The 20487-nt window shown below is 39.7% G+C and overlaps 3 protein-coding genes across 3 annotated transcripts in view; 2 read left to right on the top strand and 1 right to left on the bottom strand.

The window, feature by feature from the left end:
• Positions 1 to 289: 289 nt before the first annotated feature.
• LOC108033832 (estradiol 17-beta-dehydrogenase 11) lies at positions 290 to 13891 on the top strand. The gene is made up of 8 exons (XM_017108459.3): positions 290 to 863; positions 8650 to 8803; positions 8868 to 8992; positions 11840 to 11950; positions 12025 to 12150; positions 12212 to 12333; positions 12434 to 12550; positions 13455 to 13891. Exons 1-8 carry the CDS (start codon positions 654 to 656, stop codon positions 13684 to 13686), a joined length of 1197 nt encoding a protein of 398 aa, XP_016963948.1. The 5' UTR covers positions 290 to 653; the 3' UTR covers positions 13687 to 13891.
• A 330-nt stretch (positions 13892 to 14221) lies between these two features.
• Positions 14222 to 18934, bottom strand: LOC108033831 (integrin beta-nu). Its single transcript, XM_017108458.3, has 6 exons — positions 18726 to 18934; positions 18585 to 18661; positions 18103 to 18289; positions 15981 to 16731; positions 15719 to 15914; positions 14222 to 15621 (listed from the first exon to the last, which is right to left on the bottom strand). The coding sequence occupies exons 1-6, from the start codon at positions 18829 to 18831 to the stop codon at positions 14521 to 14523; spliced, it is 2418 nt and encodes an 805-aa protein (XP_016963947.1). The 5' UTR covers positions 18832 to 18934; the 3' UTR covers positions 14222 to 14520.
• A 946-nt stretch (positions 18935 to 19880) lies between these two features.
• The window catches only part of LOC108033735 (uncharacterized), a 73629-nt gene continuing 73022 nt past the window's right edge, over positions 19881 to 20487 (top strand). The window contains exon 1 of the mRNA XM_017108287.3: positions 19881 to 20094. Within this exon, the coding sequence (XP_016963776.1) occupies positions 20009 to 20094 (86 nt within the window). The 5' untranslated portion in view covers positions 19881 to 20008. The remainder of the gene's footprint in view (positions 20095 to 20487) is intronic.

Below are 20487 nucleotides of genomic sequence, written 5' to 3'. Positions count from 1 at the left end.
GAATCATAAATCTCAATTAGTTTGAAACAATTACACAAACTAAAAACAAAAAAATTAAAGATAAATAGCTTATAGCGAAGCACAGCCCAAAGCAACACAAGAACCGAGCGACGAGCAAAACAAAAGTAAAACAAAAAAGTATATGCAATAAAAACAAGCCGAAGCTGCGCTTGAAGCTCGATGACGTCACAAGCGGAGCTTCGGCTGAGCGGCGAGCGGCGAGGCAGCGCGGTCGACGTCGACGCCGGCGATACATCCAATAGCGCGCCAAAATAAGAAGTCGAAATTCATTCCTTTCGAGCCCACAACGTTCAAATTCGTTTGCTGCGCTCACGAGAGCGGACGTGCCGAGCGGATAAATCCGACAGAAGTCAGACAAAAGCCCCCAAAAGTCCCCAAATCCAAGCCGTATACAAAAAGCAAAAAGCAAACCTACAAATCACTCTCGAAATTAACTTGAAACAAAACCCAAATTGATATCGCGTCTGTTGCTTGCGGTTGTGTTTCGTTTGCATTTAAATTAACGGCAAAACAACCTACGATTTACGAAATTGCATAAAAAGAAAGCCAATTAAAAGAAAAACTTGTGTCTGAGGAAAGTGTGACCCAACTATAAAACAACCAAACAGATCTAATTAAATCGATCGAGAGAAATGGAGAAAAACAACAATAACCTTCCCGCCGAGGATGAGCCACGTCTTGCCAACGGACACGCCCTCGCGAACGGCAACGGACTGGTCCACCCCAAGGAGGAGGCAGCTGCTCCTGCAGCCAGCGGGTGGGGTCAGGTCCTGTGGAATACCTGGGATGCCTTCGCGGACGTGGCCTGGTTCATCATCTGCTGCATAGGATACATTCTACAGGTGGGTTTTCAAAAATATTCAAAAAACAAGTTATGTTCTGGTATTCTGGTTCTCATTAGAATTTATAATTACGAAAAGTTTTAGACCACAATTCATGTTAAGTAAATGACATATTTGAATGTCGACCAATATTAGAGAGTGTTCAAAACAAGTTGTTCTCCTAATAGATGTCAAATCTAATTTAAAAAAAGTATTTTTTCTTGGGAAAAAAACATGAAAAGTAGTTTCAGACCTTCACACGGATTTTATTTGATTAGGCTAAGCTGAAATTTGCTTCAGCTTGAATTATCTTCAAATAAAAAATACCCCTGAACAAAAGGTTCCTAATTTCTGAGCCAACATATAAAAGGCACTTTATTGTCTCTCAAACTGTCTGACGACCGCGACCTTCTCACTTTTGTTTACAACGGTTTAATAAAAATTGTTAAACGATTGTCGAAATCTCAGTGGCTTCCACCGCTGGCAAGAATAATTCACCTTCGCTCTGGCTTTGGTTGATTAGCAACATTGTGTGATTTGGCTAACGCTTTTTACCTTCGGCTCTCGTCGAAATGTGTCAATGCTGTTGGAGAGAATCGCACCGAGAATGCCAAGTCTGGCGATCGCATGGCCGGCAAAAATAATGAGCGACGGCGATTAACTTATTTAATTAGCGGCGAAAAGGATGTGATGAATGTGATATGTGGCCACAGGTAATGGGCACTGCCGATGGCAGCACGTGTGGCGTTTAATTGGCACCGTGAAAGAGATTTAAGGCATTGAGATCCAGCGGATACGAGTTGAAAGATCGCATCTTTGGGCACCAGGGAGGGGCCGGTCGACTTAGGGACTGCGCGAGATGATGTAAACCAGCCTGCGAACGATAATTTATTTTGACTTGTGAATTTGGCTTGCGAGATGTAATCAGAGGAGGGAAAGGACGGTCGGAACCAGTTCAGAATTGAGTTATCACGCTTGTTGATTGAACAAATCAGGGTCATAAACTAGTCAAGTTTATGGAGTAAAATTCATATATAGGCCAATATAGTCTTTCTTTAAAATTAAATTAAAATTCAAATACAATTTAAAACTTTTTTCTCCGAAAGGTTAACAAATTATAGTCTAATAAATGCAACATTATGTGTTGAAAATAATAACTTGAATAAACTAATAAGCTTTGTGAGTTTGTAATACATTTTCTAAATTATAAATTCCATTAAGAAATTCCCCATAAATTTAGCTTAAATTATTAACATCTGCCAATAAAACAAGATTCGTTTAACAATGAATTGGCACTGCAAGTAATTATTATTAATAAAAACTAGCCATCAATCTCAATTTGAAACGCAAATAAGTGCTTAAGTGACTAATGCAACAGCTTAGCTATACGTGTTGGTCACATGCCTAATTGATTGCCTTTTCACAGCTGAATGAGAATGCAAACTTGGAGAACAACAAGCCGTGAGTTCATTAGGGCTCTCAAGCCAATAAAACGGCTCAGGGCTGTAAAGACCTCAGGGAATATGAAAACTAGGCCCAGACCCGCATCGGGTTCAAAACCGACACTCAGACACGCTAAGTGCTTTTTAAATAACCAAAAATAAAATACAAAAAAATCAATTTCAATTTCATTGCATAAGACGCGGTTTGTGGTAATTATATTTTCACCTCGCCGCAAAAAAAACATAAAACCTTTTTCAGCCAAGGGTTAGTGAGATATGATCGTGAAATATGTGTGGCATGATAGCCAGGTCCATCGGCACTCATTATGATGCATGGGAGAGGCCGGAGAAAAGTGGAGATGGCTGGTAAAAAACTGTTGACATTTTGCATGCCTAATGCGAAACCAGCGACTCAGAAAGACAACTGAATTTGCATGTAAATTTACGGATTTGGTAAACGCTTAAATGTAATTCTAAGCGCTATCCGCTTGACTGGTTTGTCGATGATAGCTGGCAGATGTGCAAATTGCCGGCTGATTGCTGGGATTGAATTAACAATCGTCCGGATAGCGCGTAGGGTATTATTAGCTTGATTTATGTCAATGCATTGCTGGCATGCATTTAACAAAAGACTTGGGCAACAAACTGGCGCTGAAACTTCCACCTACAAGATGGACATTACTCTGTTGCACTGCAAAAAACATTACTTGTTTAAGAACAAGTATTAATATTCCTTTTAACAGAAGATGTAATCAAGAAATCGTGCGGTTAATTACATTTTGTATATTTTCTATTTTACAGATTTTTTTTGTGGTTTCTAAAAATGTAGAAATTTGTTTGGCAGAAAAGTTTAACATTAAGAACAGAATAATAAATTCTTAAATTCTTAAACTCTCCACAAAATATTATATTGCATTGCAATTCTTTAAATTACCGTAAGAACAGCTTTTGCTATAGTCGGCAAACCCTATAAAACTTTACAAAAATGTTCTTATTACACTTGTTATTCTTAAGAATAACTGACACTTTTCTTGACCATTTCGGGCCACGTTTCTCCGAGTGCCCGGGGCATGTAATGAGCCAATTCAGCAGAGTTACTGCCCGCTGCTGAAGCCGCTGTCAACTGCGCCGCTGCGTTTGGCTTGTTGACCTAGTTCAACTTTTGCATTTTGCCGGCTTTGTGGTGGTGGTGCTGCTGCTGCTGGCCACTTGGCGAGCCTGTTTTTATTAGCTAGCCGCAAGAGCCACACACTCACACTGGCAGACTCCGCATTGTAATTGTGGTAACAACAACAGGCACCGCAATTTCGCGGGCATTCGCGGCCTCTGGTGTGTGCGTTGCAAAGGCAAACGCAATTGAAATTGAAAGTGTTTGCGGCCCCCCAAAAGGCAAGTAGCTAAACACAATATCTTACTACTGGATGGGCTGCCTTAGCTCACCTCTTTGTCGGCCGTTGGCCGTAAGTCGTTTGTTGGCTTAGAGACCGGGCCGGTTGCAGGTTCATAACCCGCATGCGGCCTTGTGCTTTCGACTGACTTACGGCTGCCAGTGTGTGAGGCCGAAAAATGGGTTACGGGGCGGGTGTACCTCGTCAATGTCCATATAAAATGTACAAGAAAAACCGCCTGACAGGCACATCGTACATCACCTCGCAAGAAACATTCAATGTGTGCTGGCGAACAATTATTTGAGGAAGCTAATTATTTCTCTACAAATTCCTTAAGCACCTAATAATGGTTTGGAAATCAGTAAAAACATGTTTCGTTAATAGATTTTGAATCAGGCTTAATCGATTTTAGATCTATGCAGCAACCGCAAATTCTTTTGTTCAAATCTTGGTTTTCTAAAAATATTGTTTTTATCATGAATAACTTACAAGGTTATAAAGCAATTTTAAGTATTTTTGTTAAATGTTAATAGGTTCAATTAACTCATACTTTTATATTGCAATGAAATTTCAGAAGCTATATATTTTTTCATTGATTAAGTTCAACAGAACTATTAATAACACCTGCTGGTTTCCCTGCCTTAAAGTAAGTGCACTTCTAGCCAATCACTCGACATATCCGTTGCAGCTGAGTTTGGCTTGGCAAATATCCGCTCCGGCAGACAAATTGCCACTCAAGTCACTCAATTCACAAGTTGCAGCAGTCGAGATCGCATAGAACGCGATGGTGCGATTTATGAGCGCGTGTCTCCACAGCAAATACACTGTTAGATGCCTTCATTGTGATGCTAATTTTCACCGAATCTATAAATGAAAATTGCCATTGAAGGCCGCACCGGCAACCGATGGCAGCGACCACCCGCCTGCCATAAAAATCAGAAAAGCAAATGGCACAAAAAGCAAAACAGCGAAAAGAAGCCAGACATGTGCAAACAAAACTTAAAGTGCAAAATCATTGGCCAATTGGCCAGGTAGGCTAAAAACTTTCAAGTGTATGAGGGGAGGGGAGCGGATACTCGATTCAAATGCAATGCACCATGCTGCAGCTCAGTGCTGCTGTGTTTGCTGCTTTTGCTGTCGACGAGCTTCAATTTCAGGTTTATTATTATACTTTGTGATGCATTTGCACTCTGCCTCGGGGTATAATGATTTATTTGTTGAATGCTTTAGGAAAATTCACATAAAAATACAATATCATGCCAACCTTTTTTGGACTATTTTTTACTTTAACCAAACCTTCTTCAATTGAAAAACAAAACCTAAGAATATAGATTTTATATTTCATTATACAATAGGCCAAAACATTTTTTTATAAATACCATATACTCACGTTTTACTTATAAAAATATTTCGATTTCTTTTTAACTGACTTTAATTTTAATTATAAAAAATAAATAAAATCAAATTTTTTTATCAAATTCAAATCTAGAAGAACAAGAAACATAAGAAAATATATTATTATAAAATTTAAGAAAAGAGTATTCAAAAGGCTACAAACCAAGTCTGTGATGCATTTAATATTGCTGCCGCAGCATTTTTTATTTTTATTGCAACTGCTGGTGTTGGTGTCTGTGTCTCGTTTCAAAGCATTTTGGCTAAGAAGGTCATTCAGAGAGGGGAGGCGGGACTAGGAGGCGGGTGGCGGACCACCAACCGACGTCTGCCAAGTGTTTGTGCACAGGCAGCATTGCAACACCGGCGTTTACAATGTTTTGTGGCAAGTTCGTGCCTTAAGTCTTTTGTTTTGGCTCACTCGCGCAAAATGCACTCAAAGCCACTGTGTGCTTGCACTCAACTCATGCAAAAAGTGGCCAGAATTGGAGCCAATTTGGCTGACAGCCAGGTGCGAGTGTGTGCGATATCGAGCTTTTTAGTGGGTTGGGCAAGCGGCCGCCGGCCTGTGGTATTCGGTTTCACTTTCGGCCGGCTCTAGAACCACGTTACCCACCTTAACCATGTTAGCCAGGCGGCGGCGACTGCGGCTTGTTGATTTTTTCGCAATTCTCTTGGAACCGAAAAAAAGGAGAGAGAAACAAGTTTGTCCATTTGCTTTTGTCTGCAAACATTTGATTACTGGCCGAGAGCAGAGCTACCACAAATGATGATGATAATGATGATGGCGGGAATGGAAATACCCAAGCCGGCCTAGCGCCTTAGAAGTCTGAGCGCGAGAAGAGCCTGAGATCCAGAGATCAGCCACTTGGCATTTGGTTTGCATATATTATGCAAGATTTTCGCAATCCCCAGAGACGAGAGAATTCCACACATATTGGCTTTTTAATGGGGCTAATGAAGGGGGAAGACTCGTGTTAATTAATGTTTAAACAGCTCTAAGGGGCTAAACACTTCTGCCGTTTGTGCAACTTGTGTCAAATATTACCAGAGATTTTTATGCTATGGCTAACGATGTTTGTTGGATGCTATGCAAAAAAGTCAAGTATAAACATTGCAACGCTACACCAGTCTAATAAAAACGAACTTTTATGTAAATTCGAAATTAAAATAAAAAACCTCAAATACAACCTTCAAATGTAAATAATTTTCCACTCTTGTAAGCTAAGGCATCCATAATTAACCTGTCTGATTTTACGCCCAATCATGGACAAATTTCCGTTACAAAATAAAATAACCATAAATCATTTTCAAATGGCGCAGACCTTAGAAAATTTTCCAATCACTTGAAGCAAAGTCAATCAAATTAAAAGCAGTGCATCTGATATCAATCCGATTATGTGGCCCTCAGCCTCTTACAAAGGTCAACTCATTGGACCTTGACAATCACCAGAAAATCAGAGGACAGACGACAAATGAGCCACCAATGCTGCGGGACCATTAAATCCGCTGAATGGACTTTATGCTGACTCGGCAGGTTTTTTCTTGGATACAAATTTTGGCCAGACAACCAAGTTCTCAAATGACTTGGCTAGAATTTGAAACTTACCTGCCAAATTTACATTTGTCTGAATAAAAGTCTCGACAAATTTCCGTGATCTTGGGGCAAATCTTTCCCTTTCATTCTTGACCACCAAATTCGATTTCAATTTGCATGTTTCTGTCATCTTATGACATGGCATAACATGAAAAGAAATCGCTGCTCGCATTATGTTGATTATAGTATTATGTATAAATTATAATTGCGCGCTTCCTGTCCTTGTTAGTCGAGTTGAGCTGAGAAAAGAGCACATTGCATGTTAAATTATGTGACAAAATGTCTGTCAACGAGCTGGCAGCAGCAGCATGGAAATAAAAGGGCCAAAAGCAACTCATCGTCGTGGTTGTCAGCAACATCAGCCTGCCCAAGACACCGGTAACAAGTTTCCTTTGATTAATTTTAGTATAATTTATGATATCAGTTTTTGGCGGGGCAGGAAAGCGTTTGCGAAAAAAAATGATGGGAATGTGTTGATAACAAAATGCACCGAAAGACCTGTACTCTTGGTGATAAAATGATATTTTTATTTTATTTAAATAAAAATATATTCACAAATTAAAAAAAAAAAATTACAAAATTAAAACCTTTTTTAATAAAAACAATATTAAAAATAAATAAAAATATTTATAAAAACCAAAATTTAATTTTGTAAATTAAAATAAAACCTATATATTTTTGTATTTAAATAAAATAAAAATATATTCAAAAATTAAAAAAAAAAAATTACAAAATTAAAACCTTTTTTAATAAAAACAATATTAAAAATAAATAAAAATATTTATAAAAACCAAAATTTAATTTTGTAAATTAAAATAAAACCTATATATTTTTGTATTTTAAAAAATTGTAAAGTAGTTTTAAAAGGTTATCAACATTATACAGGAAGGAAAAATAAAATTTTCCTAAGTTGCTGATCTAATATATGGTTTTATTGCACTACACCCTTTTCGAGGGCATAAAAAGACACAAAGTTGCGACACATTCATTGTTAATGTCAAAATAATTGGACACGCTTGCCGGACCTGGCTCGACTCCCCGGTTCAGACTCAGGTGCAAAAGACGGCCCAGGAGACCAGGTGCCCTGAGCGGATGGGGCGAATGGCTGGCGGCAAGTTCGCGTGTGGCATGAAAATTTATGGGATGCCCCCGCGTGCAACGCAGAAAGTGCTACTGTGCAACATGTTAAATATTAAGTTCGCTGCCTCAGTCTTTTGTTTCGCCTTTCCCTTTCGAGCGCTTATTTCCCAGCCGCAAAGGAGGCGCGATGGTCATAAATTTTGACAGCTTATTGACACTAAACGATCACAAAATGTATTTTATATTTTTTCTGCCAGTTTTTGACTACCTACACGTATCAATTAATTGCGGAGCAGTTGAGTCGAACTACTCGCCTCGCCCACTGACGCCCCCAATGGTGTGCCAAGGCGGCGAAATGCGGTCTATTAACACGCAGATGCCAAGTGGCAACAGTTGTTTACAATTTTACACTTTGTTTGGGCTTCCTTTTGAGTATTGTGTAAACTTTAAATTTGTCTCTATTTGCATACGCGTGACTCGGATCGGTTTTGCTGTGCACATATAGGAAATGAATGAGACGAAAACAAAAGACTTGAGCGACAAACTCATTTGCATAGCGCGGGGCAAGAGAAGAAGAGAAATTTTATGGTTTTATTTTGCTGAATGGGAATTTTTCGGAATATATTCAAATTTATTTATTCGATATGTCAGGCGGATCTTGATTCTAAGAACTTTTCTAGATTTTGTAAATTAGTATTTACGTCATGTAATATTTATGAACTTCTTATTTATGAGCACTGTCTGCTCAAAAGAAATGTAATTCAACGCATAAAAAGGGCTCACATTAAAGACGACATTCAATAAACCATATCAGACATAAATATTCTTAGGAACCCTTGCCAAATTGATATTTAATTAACTTAAATATAGCCTTGCTCTAATTAAATTCAATTTTGTCTCGCTTCCAGGATCTCTACTACATAGCCTTTGGCTATCCCGAAAAGGAGCTCAGCACAGACGTTGCTCTGATCACAGGTGGTGGCAATGGACTCGGACGTCTGCTGGCCGAGAGACTGGGAAAGATGGGAACCAAGGTCGTTATCTGGGACATCAACAAGAAGGGTGAGTTCCCAGATCACACTCGAGAGGGTTAACCGACAATTGTACTATAAACCTCTTCTCGCAGGCATTGCGGAAACCGTCGAAATCGTCCAGGAGGCGGGCGGCTATTGCAAGGGATACGTGGTGGATATTTCCAAAAAGGAAGAGGTCTACAAGGCGGCCGATGTCATCAGGGAGGAAGTCGGTGATGTAAGTACACAGAGAACTTATTTTGTAATCATAACTTAAATATTTATATACTAAAAAGGGAAATGCTAAACTTTTAATTTATGTTGGAAATCAATTTCAAAAGCCAGAAAACACTGGAATACCTTAATAAATTTATAGAGGCCTACTTTTCACATTTTTTTTTCATACAAAAAATTGCAATTAGGGCCCTTATTCGAGCGAAGAAAAGTATATTTTGAGCAATAGCAAACGAATGCAAGTACCTTTAAGAAATAGTTACCTCCATTGGTGGTATTTCGGTCATCATTATCCGATACTTTTCCGTGTTACTCAATTCAGGGGGAAAGGCGGAGAGTGCGTGCGGGAATTGAAGCATAAAAGTCCAGTAATTGCTGTTTACAGTCGAGCGCCTAATGTGGCATCAGACTAGTCGTCATATAATTGTTTGTTGAGGGGCGTTTAATGGCCTTATGCCGGCCAGAACCCAGCCTTCTTCTTGAGAGCGCGGAACACATGTAAGCCGGCACCATCCAAGACTTGCAACAGTGGCTGCCACACCCCGTAGCAACACATTTATGCATATTCATGTCATAAATTTAAACCGAAGCCAGGGCGGAGAGGAAAAAAATTTGTATGCATGAGCGCGTCGTCATCGTTGCGGCAACCTTGAGAAATTGTTGCACATTACACAAATGGCAGGAAAAAAATGCAGAAGCCAAGTCCAATCCGGTCTTCTGCAAACTGGTTGCCACTTCGCATTCGATCTGATCGTTTATCACAATCTGGGGCAGTTTCCAGGCGGTGCAACAATGCAAGTGGTATTCAAAGTAATCCACAAATTTTTGGTCAGGCTTAAGTGACTTTTCACAGTTTTAATCAATTTACTTTGCTAATTATATAGAATTCTTTTGGCATTGTACTCTTCATTAGAACTCTACAAGTATGAGTTTTACTAATGAGTGAGTAAGTAGTCAAGGTTGAGGTAGTTCCTTAATTATAGGAAGAATAATTATTATTACTCATGAAATGGATTTTGTTGAGAAGAAATCAAGCAAATATTTTTTTAGTTCTATACTTACACAAAGTTAAACATTTCGAATGAATTTCGTTTCTTATTTTTTAATTGGTTAATGTTATAAAATATATTAATAAATTTATTTTTTAAGAATTTTATCTCTTAACCTAACAATCATAAATATTTAGTAAAATGTATATTTTATTTTTTAAAACCACTTTCAATTGAACTAAAATGTCAGAATAAAAGTCCCATTTAGCAACCCGAAATTTGACCATTTATACAATTTAATGTCAGTTAATTGCTCAAAAATTGTTGCCACAAGCATCTGAAGCCATCATTAAGAGATTTTTCATGCATGGCCAGGTCAAGTTGCAAAGTTTACTGAACTGCCGAAACCCCCACATTATTCGCTGAAATTATAACTTTAGTTGAAAAACGATGGAAAAGTGGTTAAAATTATGACAGAAATTCAAGCATAAAAAGGCAAGCAACAAGAACACAAAAAAAGTTAGTGAATAAGGAGAAAAAAACAAACAAAGCCATCATTTTGAAAGAGTTATATAATGACAGCGGCAACATCGTTGAACCTGAAAGTCACAAAAAGTAAATAGAGATAAGAGTAGTGGCTAAAAAATAAAAATTTAACTGCTTAGTAAGTCATGCGTTATGCGGATGACGCGTTGCTTTTTTGCTGTATTTTTTTAGTTTTAAATTCTGTTGTTGTTTTTTTGGTTTCTCTCAGTTTTACTACGGCTCGAAGCCCTCTGAAATATTACATTTAATATTTTTTAATGGCCTGGCTATGTTGTTGTTTGGTTTTAATGGTCCGCCGCTGTTGTTTTTGCTTAATGCACGCCTCGTTAAATGTTTTTGCCCGGTTACAGCGGGGCAAATGCGAAATCGCTCATACGCAATGTATGACCTGCCCCTGCCCCTGCCTCACACACCGATTGCACTTGAACTCGCCCTCAAATGGGATCATTGTTGTGCACTTGTTGTTAACTTATTCAACCACCGGCTGTAATCGGATAGGTTTCGGGGGGCCTAAGTAGGGGAACTGTTGTTACTTCAGTTTTTCAAGCATCTTACATTATTCGCATTTAGACCTTGACATGCCCGACACTATGGTTGGCTGCCATTTGAAGGATTTCACTTTTTGGAAAATAAATCTATGTAGCTCGCAAAATTCAAGGGAAACTTTTTTAAAGATTCTTACATCACGCTTATAAGTTTACAAAACTAAAAAAAATTAAGCCTACGTTGAAATTTATAATTTGAAAGGAAACCTCACTCAAAAATTCTTTAAAAGCAAATTTAAATTAGAAAACCAAATAAATCTGGTAAAGTTATCGTTTAAATTTGTTAGAAAATCTAGTTATGATTTTAATGCATTTACTTAAATCTTGCCAAATAAAAATAGGAAATGCAAGCTTAAGTTAGTTTTGTTTGGCAGGTCGTAAATCAAAAAGCTTATAGACCAAAACGACTGACCTAAGCCAGCCCACACCTTTAAATACTTTACAAGACAGTCAAACTAGTCGAGAATATGCATTTTTTGGCATTTTGGTGTTAGTAGCACGACAAGAAATTACGCAATCTGCAAATAGCTGACCACTTTTTGGCAATTTAATTGAAAATATTTTCTTTTTTTCGATAAGAATTTTTCTGAGGTATAATCATAACTTTACGTACTACAAAGTGGTTACAATATTGTGCCACTTTTTGCCTTTTAGCTTTAGTATATTAAATTAACATTTTTTTTGTTAAGTTACCTTTTTTATAGTAAGTATCGCTACGTAATTACATACCTTTCCCAACTGAATTATAACAACCTCCTGTACACTTTGCAGGTCACTCTGCTGATCAACAATGCGGGCGTTGTATCTGGACTGCATCTTTTGGACACACCTGACCACCTGATCGAGCGGTCGTTCAATGTGAATGTCATGGCACACTTTTGGGTAAGTCCATAAAATTAAAACCACTTTGTGGCGAGAATGTTGTGGATACTAATGCCGGTGCCTCAATGTTGCAGACGACAAAAGCGTTTCTGCCCAAAATGATTGAGAATGATCGAGGACACATTGCCACGATCGCCTCGCTGGCCGGCCATGTGGGCATTAGCAAATTGGTCGATTACTGTGCAAGTAAATTCGCAGCGGTGAGTGTGCTTTGGTTTCCCACTCCCGTGCTCCCCCTGCATGAGTTATCGATAATTACAGGTTGGCTTTGATGAGGCTTTGAGGCTGGAGCTGGAAGTCCTTGGACATACGAACATCCAAACCACCTGCATCTGCCCCTTCTTCATCCAGGCCACTGGCATGTTCGACGACGTGAACGCCAGGTGAGTGCCATCCAGCCATCCTACCATCCAACCATCCAACCATCCAACTGCCTCTCCCGTTCCACGAGAACTGACATTTTGACTTGGTAAATGATTGCAGATGGGTCCCCACACTGAATCCCAACGATGTGGCCGATCGTGTCATTGCGGCCATCAGGAAGAACGAGAAACTGGCCGTCATACCCGGCTTCCTCAAGGTCCTCCTCTCCTTCAAGTGGTATGTAAACAAATGGACTTTCGCCCCAGCCTAATAATGATAATTTGCCGCACTTAATTAGGCGCCATAATGGTTGTAAGGGACTTGTAGGCCCCTAATGGGAAGTGCTTGACTTGAATATTTTAATTTGAGTTTTTTTAATGGCAGGGTTCCCGTCGAGGGGGGAAGTTAATCATACATGTTAGCGGGAAAGGGTTGCAGGTGTTGCAGCTAATTTTGATTTAATTGAGGAATAGAATACAAAATCTCAAGTTTTTTAATTATGAAAAGGGTAGTTTGTTCCATCAACATTGTAATCTTTTAGTAGATAATATTGTTAGTCGCAAGAGTGTTGTTTTAAAACTCGGTGTGTTAAAGGCAGAGAAACCTTAAGATTTTGCAGACTCATGGGAAACATTCTGAAGTTCAATGTTTGCAATAAAACTTTAATGTGCACATTTTGTGGCAATGCCAATAAAAGGTAAAAATTCTACGTTTTTAAAAGCATGACCACAGCTTTATCTACCCCATCAAATATGATAAAAAGCAAACCTACGTTGGAAATGCTCGCTCATCCACTGCACTGGCAAAAAAAGCAGATAATTTTAAAACCAATGTTTCAATATTAAATACAGAATAATGTTTTTTTAAGAAAGAGTTTAAATAATTATAATGAAAACTAAAGGGTCTTAACTAAGGACTTAGGCTGAAATTGGGAAATATATAAAGTGAAGTGGAATATGGGATTGCTCTTAGCTTTTAGAACTCGAGTGTAGATAACCCCACCTTAAATCATAGCGCACCCCCTCGGCCACATTACCATGCCTAATGGTCTCGCTTTAATGTGTTTCTCCTAAATAATGCATAATATTTACCTTTGCCTTGGCCCACCTTTTGCTCACCCACTCTGCTTGTATTTTCGCAGGACCTTCCCCTGGGGCTGTGTGGGCGGTTTGCTGAAGCGCCTGGTGCCCGACGCCTCCCCCCACGGCCTGCCCAGCTCCATTGCCGCCCCGGTACCGCTGAACTCCAACGCCAAGTCGACGGCCGCCGATATTGCCGCGCTCGATGCTGAGCTAAGTAGCGTTACCCTGCCGGCGAAGCCACCCTCGATGCTCATCCAAAGGACACCGTCGCTGGGGGAGCGCGTCCTTTGAGCGCCCAGCGAACTCCATACCACCGCGCACCACCCCACACCGCACCACCACCCACTCCTGTTGTTACATATATCCACATTATACCTTCTTTCCAACGTTGTGTGCATTTTATGAGCGTGGAGTTACGAGCATGTGTAATTGAATTTCGTGTTTTTGGCATTTTTCGCTGCGAGGAACCATTTACTAAATCTAAGCTACGAATCTAGTGATATTACATTTAGTTAAAGTAGTTTGAAGGGGAAAGCGTTTAGCCTTAACTAATCGAATTGTATTTTTGTAATGCCTCCTATGCGTACGTCTCTATGTTAAGTAATGTTTTGCATTTCCGATTTGCCAGTAGTCATCACTTAGTTTAATCAATCCCCCCTCAGCCTGTTTGATGTAAACAAAGTCTTAAGCCATTATTTTTCTACTAATGTAAATGCAATCAATGCTCTTGCTCAAAGGAATTGTCCGATTCAAAACCGAAAACTAACCTTGTTAAAAACATATTCGTTTTTTAGCTATAACAAATTCTTAGTTAATTTAGCTTAGCTATTGTATAGGAATTACTGAACAAATTCATCCAATTTTATGTATAAAAAACAAATTTATGTTCAAAATATATTATATGAAAACAATGAGTTTGGTGTCATTTGTTCTGGTGTGGTTTTCTAATACAAATGTGATTGTTATATTTAAGAACGTTGTTTTGCCTAACTTAGGCGAAGAGGTATTAAGAGTACCTAAACATATTATTAGCTGGTAAACATTATAAAATTAATTAATGTTGTAAATTTCTAATACTTATATTATAATGATTGTCTTAGCCATGTTCTAAAAACTTAAATTAGATCAGCTGGCAAATGGATTCTCATCATATTTGACACTTAGAGCCTTGGGCACTTCGTATCTACCCACGGGATCCCTGTAAATGGGATTATTGTATCGCACACTTTTGCTTTGCTCCTCCTCAAACTTGGCATATTCCCTCGCATCTTTCGCCCGAATGCACCACTGAATTAGGCACATAATCAGGAGTCCAATGAGCAGGGTAAATGCCGATATATAACCAACCAGGGCCACATAATCCACTGGCTGGCACTCGGCATCCTGGATAATCAGATAATTTGCATGGTCGATGACCTGATAGACAAAGAAGCTGTCACATTGGATGCCATGTTTGTTCACAATTCGCACCAAGCAGGGATCCTGCTCGGGATCCAGTTCTGCCACAAAACGCGGCGTGAATTTGTCTTGTCTATCCAAACTGCTGCATATTTCGGTCAGGTTGTCACATTCGCCCATTCCCTGTTTCTGCTGAATCAAGCAGGTGACGCAGGGCTCGTAGAACAGACAGAGTTTGTTGTCCTTTTCGGGATCGATTTCGCAGAATTTTCCAAGGTAGGGCTCATCGCACAGGCATTCCTCGCACTCACAGTGGCCTCTTTGTGAGCAAATTTCCGCCGTGGGTCCCACACAGGCATCAGTGGCTCCATCGCAATTGCATTTGGTGCCCGACCATCCGTACTTGCAAACGCACTGGCCGCAGAAGCATTCTGCTAGCTTCTCATCACAATCGTAGCACTCGCGGCACTCGCAAAATGGACCCGTGTATCCCGGATCACATAGGCAACTCCCGCAATCGCAGTCCCCGTGATTGGAGCAGACCAGCTCCGACTTGGTTTTATCCGAAAAGGGTTGACGGCATTTCTGGAGCAGGGACTCGTTGTTGGTGACATTTGTGGCGTCCGTGGGACAGGTGCAGAAGGGGCCAGTCCAATTTCTGTCGCACGTGCACATTCCGCAGTACATGTAGCCCTGGTCATTGCACTGGAAACGGCCTTCTATGCTCTCCGGATCCGGTATTTCCTGGCACGGACAAGAGCGCTGCAGCTCGACGTCCAAGTCCATGTGCTCACTCAAGGAGGCTTCCTCTACCCGGATTTTGTGGTTCTAAAAAGGGATAAAATGGAATTTAATATTAATATATCTTTTTAAAAAATTAAATACATTTTTTGTAGAATCATCTTACTCAGTGGGTTATACTCACATATACTCCATTGTCTGGATATCTTTTGAGGGTGACGTCCACATAGAAATCGATCTGCTTGCCCAGGCTGACATTATTGCAGAAACTTCTCTTCTGCAAACTGGGAAACTGACCGCCACAATCCGTATAGTAGACCATCTCGATGAAGTCCGGGCTATTATCGACGAACTGAGTGCGTTTAAGTAGGCTTTCATAACTGAGAAGGAAGGGGTATGGGTTAACAACGGGCTTAGAAGCTTTCAAGGGGATTTCCCCAACTCACCTCTTCTTGATAAGTTCCAAGATGTTCGAGGAGTCAGCACTCAGTCTGTCCACATAAGTGATTTCCCTCATCAAGTCGCTGAGTTCCCTGTAGCTGTATTCAACCTCTCTGGTAACAGCGAAAATCACATTGATCTTGCGGCGCAATAATTCCCTGTAGATTTCCTCCAGCGAGGGATAGTCAAAGTCCAAGGACGCCGTATATTCTCCGTCCTTATTTAAATGGCATTGCTTGTCGTTGGGCTGAGTAATACCAGCCAGAAGTCCCTCTCCAGCCAGGTGCATAAAACCATCGGTTACCAGGATCACCACTTTTCGGGCTCCCTGATTCCAACCGATTTCCTTGGTGCACACTATGACCTGCATTAAAGCGTCCAAGCCACCTTCGAGATTGTCCAAATTTCCTGTGATCTTACTATTGGCCACAGCCGAGGTGAAATCATGGATCTGATCGGTCAACGACAACTGGTGTCTATATCCATAGGTGGGTTCACACTTGGTCCGCTCCGCAGCACACGGATTCTCCGCATGCTGTGGGAGTATCATCGGGAAAATTGGCTTGTCGGCAAAGGAACCGAATCCCAGTCGATAGTTGGCCGTTAAGTTCCTCAGCGTCTGACTGAGTTGCGCTCCCAACTCCTCCAGCGTTTCCTTGTCGTCCCTCATCGTCCAGGTGAGGTCCATCAACACGTACAAGTCGAGTGGATTATTGCGTGCCGTTCTATAGCTCAGCTTGATTTGTTGCGTGTTTCCTGTGGGACAAAAGAAAGGGGGCATAAAGTTATAGATCGGTTTACTGTCTACCCGTTAAGGGCCACCTTGTTTATGAGCTGTTTTATGGGCTGACACATCTACATAAACGGAAACCAGTCTGCTCTGGATTCCACACCCAGTCAATTTTGCAGAGAGGGAAATATTTTAATAAAAATCTATATTGAATGTACAAAGATTATACACAGACTTTAATAACCGGTATTATCTGATTAGTTTTTTTTACATTTAAAACTTTAGAAGTAATGGATTTAATATCCTTAATTTTCTCTATAACTTTCTTTCAGTGTCGACTGCTGCTGCTTTGTAACCATTCATTACCACTTGAGCCAGTTCACACCCAGTCTAAATGTTTGGTTTCCTTGTAATCCTTAAGCGTGCAATTTAACCGGCTTTTTCACCACTTTTTGACCTTAATTACTGGGTTTCAGTAGCTCCTAAGCTGACTGCGATCTCTACTTAAGTGATGTAAATGTTTATAAAATTGGCTAATGAGCCGTTTGTGCAAGAAAATTATTGACAGACGTTAAAATGGGCATCGATTGGTATTTAACTCAACACTACGATTGAGATATGAATCTTTAATTTCGGTGCTGAGGAATTGAGATGGCAGTCACGTTAGTGCTCAGGGCTTTTAAAAGATGAAAATATGTCAGGAATTAACATTTTCCATTAAATTAAATTGTTTTTTATTTAAAAAATAAAGAAATTAGAACAATGAATTTAAATATTTTCTAATAATATATTAATTTGTGTTTCTTTTATAAGTGGAAGAGTTTAGGAATTAAGGCACATGTGCCGCTTAAACTCATATCGTTAACTTGATAGGACAAATTCCATTTTATCATAACTATTCTTCGTTCAACTGAACTTATGAACAGGTATCGGTCAAAAACGTGACCTGTTCAGTTTTAATAATATTTCAAAAACTTTCTCGTGATTCATTTTTGCACGTCGGAATAAACCTTATTCAAACAGAAAATCTACTAATCCTTAGATCCAGGTATCATACTTCTTATAAAGAGGGTTCAGTAAACTCATTGGGCGACAAGGAGGGATGAAAAGAGAGGGAGAGATAGACAGGTATTCCCACGCCAAGTACAATAACAATAATAACAAGAAGATGTGACAACCACAAAATGCTGATAAGCGAAGCGCGGACACAAAACAAAATGTTAGAAAATGATGTGGAACAAATCAGCAAAGCAAACACGCAGAAGGGGAAGAGAAATGAAAGAGTGACACACTTGATAAAGAAAAAAATATAAGGTGTTGGAGAAAGGAGAGGGAGCTAGCCGCATAGTGACACACATTTGATAAGATAAGCAAATAAAATAATGAACAAAACACACCTTTGACCAACTTTAGTTTGGCTCGCTGCGGCGTCACCTGAACCGCCTGATCGCTGCTTTCGAAGTCCTTTAGAGGTTTATTCTGCAGGACATCTAAGGACGGCTGATTCTCGTATATATCCGACTTACTGCAGTTGTACTCCAGGAGTTTAGAGCGGGAAAGACATCGATAGCCCACTTGATATTCCTGGGAGAAGGTGAGAAATTAGGTTAGTAATATTGCTGAATCATACTTTTTTTTTTTCATTTTTAGAGACATATTTTATTTGGAAAGTTATAGTGGATAATATTGTTATAATTAATTTATAGATTTGCAAAACAATAATATCCTTTAGCTATAGTCTTCCATAGGTATTACATTTATTTAACTTAATATTTGTGGTGTTTTTAATCTAGACTTTTACGAATATAGTATATTTTTGGTATACAACCCTGTCTTTAAGGATCTTCGCTAAGTCTACTGTCGTCTCGCTCCCACTCACCTTGTCCGTGCACCAGGCGCACTCCAGGTGCGCGGATAAACACCTTTCACAGCTGTCCGCGTGCATGCACTGTTCATCTGCGGAAGGGAGATGGCGATAAATAGGGCGTTACGTAACGGTTAAGTTATTGGGCCAACAAACCGATGGAGGCTGCCTGCGAATAAGTAGTTTCCCAAATTAGGCAGGCCAAAAAGATCCACAAAAGCACTTTTACGCCTAATGACGTCATGGTATTCTCACTTAGCATGTGCAAACTGTGCGATCACTGTTCTTATTTCTAATATTTGTTTGGGGAGCAGGCAACCGTTCGGCATGAAAGTTCAGCGCAACTAATATTTATTCAGTACGAAAAGCGTTGATTTGCTCCGCTCGTTGGCTTTTTATAAGCGTTATCTTATCGGGTGAGCGTGGTAAAAAATGTGTGAAGTTATTCGGGAAATACTTTGATTAGAAAATTGGCACTCTCAAAGAGAGGGGTCTAGTTATTACGAAGGGAGATAGTACAAATAAATGAAAACAAATCACTTTCACTTGTTGTCTTAGTCATTCGAATGAACATATGTACTCCTACTCACGTTCATTCATTAGCAAGTTTGTTGTTGTGGATAATGAATCATTATAAATTATGAAGCGCTGAGTGATTTAAATTTTAAACTTTAAGATGAGAGAATTTTTTAACCTGTAACTGCTTTTAGGATCTGCGAGTAATAAAGACGGTACTTTATGTTAGGATATCATTTTAATCATTTAATTCACTCTTTTTTCCAAACTTCATGGGATTTTAAAATCATATTTTGAAAATTCACTTCTTAGTTTCGTAGCTAACAGAGCTTGAGAGACATAAAAAATACTAAAACACCGAAAACACTCGACTGATAGCAGCGACTCCAAAAGTAGAACATGTAAAATATTTATAAATAATTAAATGTAGCGAGCTAATATTAAGTAGAACTCAATAAATAAAAGTAAAAATTAATAATGAGTTTCTTTTTAAAACCAGAATTTCAAGGGTGGCTTTCAGGCGACTGGTCACACTACCCGGCTTAGCTGCCAGAAAAACATGTTTGGTGAGAGCTCTCTACCCCTCTCAACGGGTGGTATATCAACCTAGCCGAGTCACGGTCCCACTACCCGCTCTCTGCATTCCTCCCCCGCACCAACGTTATTGCTCACACAGCACCACATTGTTATTCTTGCTTCTTAACGGGAGCGGGAAAACGAGAGAGCGGAGAGCGCGGCAGTGCGACCATACTGTGCGCCAACAGAAATACAGAAAAGTAAGAAACCGGATTGAAATACTGAAAGAGAGACCCAACGGTCAGTCGGCGAAAAATTTTCAAATCGCGGGGTTGTGTTGCGGACGCTGTTCACTTTGGAGTGCAGCGCGGAGTTTCGCGTTTTTTGTGTTTTTAGCGGAAAATCGGATGAAAAACTCCAAATGTTTACCAAATGAGCGGCGACAATTACGCGACCAATTGACGAGATCGTGTGTGTTTTATCCAATCAAACGGTGAGTGAGCGACGGAGATGGAGGTGTAAAGTATGCGGTCTATTCGAAGTGCGGCAAAAAAAGTCTAAAGGTGAAAAAGTCATTAATAAAAAGCAAAATAGAATTGCTGTGTGGAATACAAAAAAAAATACATACATATATAAGTCAGGAGACGACGCGCAGCGAAAAGGAATTTTTTGTGTACTACGGCGGCGCCTTGTTGTTGTTGTTGGCGTCGTGCAGTTGATTTTGTTTTGCGTGTTTGTGCGTTGTTGTTGCTTTTGCTTTTGTCTTTTCGCCGTGTTTTTGTGATTGGAAAAGCAGGGAAGAAAGCAGGAAAACTGAGGGGGAACAACAAAAACGAAACAAAATAAGAAATTTGCCCATTTTCCGAATTTTCTGTCTGAGAAAAGT

Source organism: Drosophila biarmipes, chromosome 2L, assembly GCF_025231255.1.
Source record: "Drosophila biarmipes strain raj3 chromosome 2L, RU_DBia_V1.1, whole genome shotgun sequence".
Taxonomy (NCBI): Eukaryota; Metazoa; Arthropoda; class Insecta; order Diptera; family Drosophilidae; genus Drosophila; species Drosophila biarmipes.
Note: the sequence above shows the minus strand (reverse complement) of the source record. Positions and strands in the feature narration are given on the sequence as shown.